Source organism: Triticum dicoccoides, unplaced genomic scaffold (assembly GCF_002162155.2).
Source record: "Triticum dicoccoides isolate Atlit2015 ecotype Zavitan unplaced genomic scaffold, WEW_v2.0 scaffold169647, whole genome shotgun sequence".
Classification (NCBI taxonomy): Eukaryota; Viridiplantae; Streptophyta; class Magnoliopsida; order Poales; family Poaceae; genus Triticum; species Triticum dicoccoides.
In genome coordinates, this window is record NW_021220757.1 from 1 (window position 1) to 4,374 (window position 4,374).

The 4,374-nt window shown below is 42.5% G+C and overlaps 1 protein-coding gene and 1 non-coding gene across 2 annotated transcripts; both read left to right on the forward strand.

The window, feature by feature from the left end:
• The first annotated feature begins 859 nt into the window (after positions 1-859).
• Positions 860-2,465, forward strand: LOC119344466. Its single transcript, XM_037614884.1, has 3 exons — positions 860-943; positions 1,900-2,218; positions 2,296-2,465. Exons 1-3 carry the CDS (start codon positions 934-936, stop codon positions 2,348-2,350), a joined length of 384 nt encoding a protein of 127 aa, XP_037470781.1. The 5' UTR covers positions 860-933; the 3' UTR covers positions 2,351-2,465.
• Positions 2,466-3,261: 796 nt separating this feature from the next.
• LOC119344467 lies at positions 3,262-3,358 on the forward strand. The gene has a single exon (XR_005166692.1). It is a non-coding gene; the product is annotated as a small nucleolar RNA Z101 (small nucleolar RNA).
• The last annotated feature ends 1,016 nt before the right edge of the window (positions 3,359-4,374 follow it).

The window sequence follows — 4,374 nt, forward strand, 5'->3', positions numbered from 1 at the left end:
GGGGGGGGGGAACGTGGGTTGGACCGAGGGGATAAGGGAGAGGAGCGGGGCCGACCAGGGCCGGCCTGGTTGGCCCAATGGCCAGCTGGGCCGCGGTTCAGCAGGGGGGCTTCCTTTTTTTTTGTTTCTGTTTCTCTTTTGTATTTTCTTTCTTTTATTTATTTTCTGTTCTGTTTTATTTTTCTTATATAATAGTTTATAGTTTTACAAAAAGTGAAACCCATAGCTAAAATAGATTTACAATTATAACTACTGCCACGAAAGGTTTTATCCCTGAACAAAATAGTTTAGTATTTTATAAAACCCAAAATGCATTTATTTAATTGTTTTACCTACTGTTTTAATCATTTTAGGGTATTAAAACATTTTATAAAAATGGGGTTTCTTCACCACAATTAACTTTGCATTATTTGGCACAACTCGAATATTTTAGTTTTAAAGTTTGAAAACTTTTACCGTTTGATTTGATTTTGAATTTGAATTTGAATCAGTTTCGAACTAACGCGAGATTAGCAACAGTAATTGTGCTGACGTGGCATCATTAACAGTGGTTTACTGTAGCTTAAGTATCCGGGCGTCACAGTGATGTACGTTATATATACTTGCTCTGCTGTCTTACTATTTGTGTCTTTCAAACCGTTGGTTTGCCTTGATTCTACCATGCAAGTGGAAGTGTGCACCTCTCTCATCTATTTGTTCGGTCATGTCTGGTTCTATTAATTTGATTGCTAGTAATATATGGTACTGCTCCATTTCAAAAAATAGAAAGATTCGATTTTTTCTCTCTCGCTTGCTTCTATTGTGTTTCTGCTCGCTTGCTTGAGAATGAATCACCCGTGTTTGTTTGTGTGTTGCAGGAGTGGACATGGATGGAGTGGAACGCCGCATTCAACTTCTCCTCCACCACTGATCCCACATTGCTCGTCCAACTGCATGAATCAAGGTAGCAAATCCATCCGTCAATCCACAACACCTATAATGACCTTTGTTTGTTTGTCCTGTCCTGAATTTGCTTAATGAACTAGATTGGTCATATCAAAACTGAATCTTTCTTCAGATAGCATCTCCTGTCCTGATGTGCATGCATGTCGTAACAGCGAAAACTTTGCAGGGATCCGATCAATTTTGTAGCCATCTTATTCATGTCACTTAACCACCATGGTATCTGTTTAGGCAAGTTTAAAAGGTTGCTTTATGCTTCCCATGATTATCTGTCTGTTATTTTGTACCAAGTGGATATATATTGTTTGACTAAATCAGTTTTCACCGTATGCATTTATATGGTTAAATGAAGCTTTAGTTGATCAACAAGTGTGTTCCTGAAACCCAGACTTACACCCTCCGATCCAAAATAAGTGTCGTGGTTTTAGTGTTTCTCTTTGATTTCAATGGTAATGGTACATCAAGTGCAGGGGCATCTGGGATTTTTAGTTCAAAACTAAAATAGACAAGAAACAGACCAGTGGTTTTAGTTCAAAACTAAAACAGACAAAAAATGTTTGATCTTCTAAATCTACACAACGAAGTCATCTTAATAATGGGCCTCAACTAAAACGAATTTTTTGAACTCTGTCTGTCAGGTCTGGAAACCCCTCGGTCCTATTGGTTCTTTCTTTTGAACTATGTAGTTTTTTCCTCGGTCGGTCTTATTGTTGTTTTATGGTAAGATCATGGTTGATGTAGATGAGTGGGCACGAAGATTTGTGGGTAGTTTGTGTCAGAGGCGACTTTGTGATGTCGCACTCTCTTCACCATGGAGATCTGAATGCACCACTGATTCCTATTCTTTCATTCCAGAGATTCCCCACTGATTCCTATTCTTTCATTCCAGAGAAGAACCCCTGATTACCTGCTTTCCTTGTTTAGTTTGATGTTTCATAGCTTTTTTGTTGTTGAAAGGGGTTTTGCAGATGCAGAGAAGAGAAGGGAAGCGAAGATGGAGGGAGATCGAGCGAGCAGGAGCACGAGCAGGTCCCAGATCCATCCGCCACGGCCGTCCTCGACCTGGTGGAGCTCCATCCCTACTCAAATCGCCAGCGGCCGTGCGTGAGGAGAGGGCTGCCTGCTCCGTGCCAATCCTCTCTTCCTACCCTCCCCTCCCCTCACCTCCCCTCCGGCGGCTGCCAGATCGACGGATTCGACAAGGGCCTCGAAGGAGATGCTCGCTTCTGCTCGGCCGTTGCCCACGCTGTGCTTCTGCTCGCTCGCGACGCCGCTGGTACTCTCTCGCCCATCTTCGATTTTATCTTCTCCCCTTCCCATTCCTTCATTTGGTTTCCTTCCTTGCTCACGCAGGTGCAAGCACACAAACACAACCATCCTTGTTGCTGGCCCTACCTTGGAGGCTTAGGACGCAGATTGGGCGTGTGTAATTAGGACTAGGATGCACATTTCATACCACCATGGTTATCTGTTTAGGCAAGTTTAAAAGGTTGCATCATGCTTGCTGCTACCCCATGATTATCTATCTATTATTTTGTACCAAGTGGATATATATTGTTTGACTAAATCAGTTTTCACCGTATGCATTTATATGGTTAAATGAAGCTTTAGTTGATCAACAAGTGTGTTCCTGAAACCCAAACTTGTACTCCCTCCGATCCAAATTAAGTGTCATGGTTTTAGTGTTTCTCTTTGATTTCAATGGTAATGGTACATCAAGTGCAGGGGCATCTGGGATTTTTTGTTCAAAACTAAAACAGACCAGTGGTTTTAGTTCAAAACTAAAACAGACCAGAAATGTTTGATCTTCGAAATCTACACACAACGAAGTCATCTTAATAATGGGCCTCAACTAAAACGAATTTTTTGAACTCTGGCTGTCAGGTGTGGAAACCCCTGGGTCCTATTGGTTCTTTCTTTTGAACTCTGTAGTTTTTTTCTCGGCCGGTCTTATTGCTGTTTTATGGTAAGATCATGGTTGATGCAGATGAGTGGGCACAAAAATTTGTGGGTAGTTTTTGTCAGAGGCGACTGTGATGTCGCACTTTATTCACCATGGAGATCTGATTGCACACTTGATAATACTCTTGCACTCTCTTCTTTTTTCTGTTTTTCTCTTCCCATTTTGGATTCCTTAGATGAGGTTGCAGGTATTTTGTTGATGGGCGGCATGATGTCCAATGAATCATGTATTAGCCTTCTCCTGATCATATTCCCCATAGATTTCTATTCTTTCATTCCAGAGAAGAACCCCTGATTACCTGCTTTCCTTGTTTAGTTCGATGGTTCATAGCTTTTTTGTTGTTGAAAGGGTCTTTGCAGATGCAGACAAGGCGACAAAAGTTTATTTGGAATTTGCATCTGAGGCATTTGTGTCATGTCACACTCTTTTTCACCTGGAGATCCGATGCATCCCTGCCACTGATGTCTTATGCGTTCGTAGTACCTTTTTCTTTTGGGCTTCCATGTGCTGGAGATGAGTCCCTATTTGTTTGATTGGCTGATATGATGGCCTAAATACTAAACCAAACATGATCATCCTCTCTTGGCTAGCCTCATGACGACGTTATTTCCCTTGCTCTGTTTTTGGTACATTTATTCAACGAATGGTATTTTTGAGTTCAGTATGAGATGATCAATGATTAATTTATCTATCGGTTTGATAGGTCAACATGATGGCCTAAATATGGAACTGGATTGCGCGTTGAGCGGCTCGGAGCTACGGCAGGAAGGAGCTGAAGCCGGAGTGGGAAGTTGTTCACTGCCGTTGACCGCGCCCTCTGAGGTGTGCCCTTGAGAACCAAGATGCTGACAAGGACGCACCTCAGATCAGCATTGTTGTCGGGTGTTCCTTTGGGAACCACGGTGTGGAGGCTCCGCCTTCTGGCATGTCTCTGGCCTGCGAAGCAGCACTCTGATGCCCCCTGCGCGGCTTCCTGAGTGGTCGCTTCTTCTTTGACTCCGGCCTGCATAGGTAAGACACCCGGTTCCTCTTCCTCCGCTGTATCTTGCTCTCATGGATGCTCTGCGTACTACCACCACTGCTACTAGTAGTTTGATTGGCAAACATCCTTGCCGAAATACAATACTGAACGAAATCTGACCATCCTCCCTAGTTGGTTCGATACAACAGTACTGGGGGAATGTTAAGCTCTCTTATATAATGTCTTGTCCTGATTATCAATTGCAGAATGGTACCAACAAAGAAGAGAATTTGATGAAATTTCAAAATAGACCAGAAACATTATATGTTCGAAATCTACACAACAAAATCATCTTAGTAATGGGCCTCAAATAAAACGAGTTATTTGTCGGGCTGTCAGGTTTAGAAACCCCTGGGCCTTGGCCCAATTGGTTCTTTCTTTTGAAGTCTGTAGGGTTTCCTCGGGCGGTCTTATTGCTGTTTTATGGTAAGATCATTGTTGATCCACA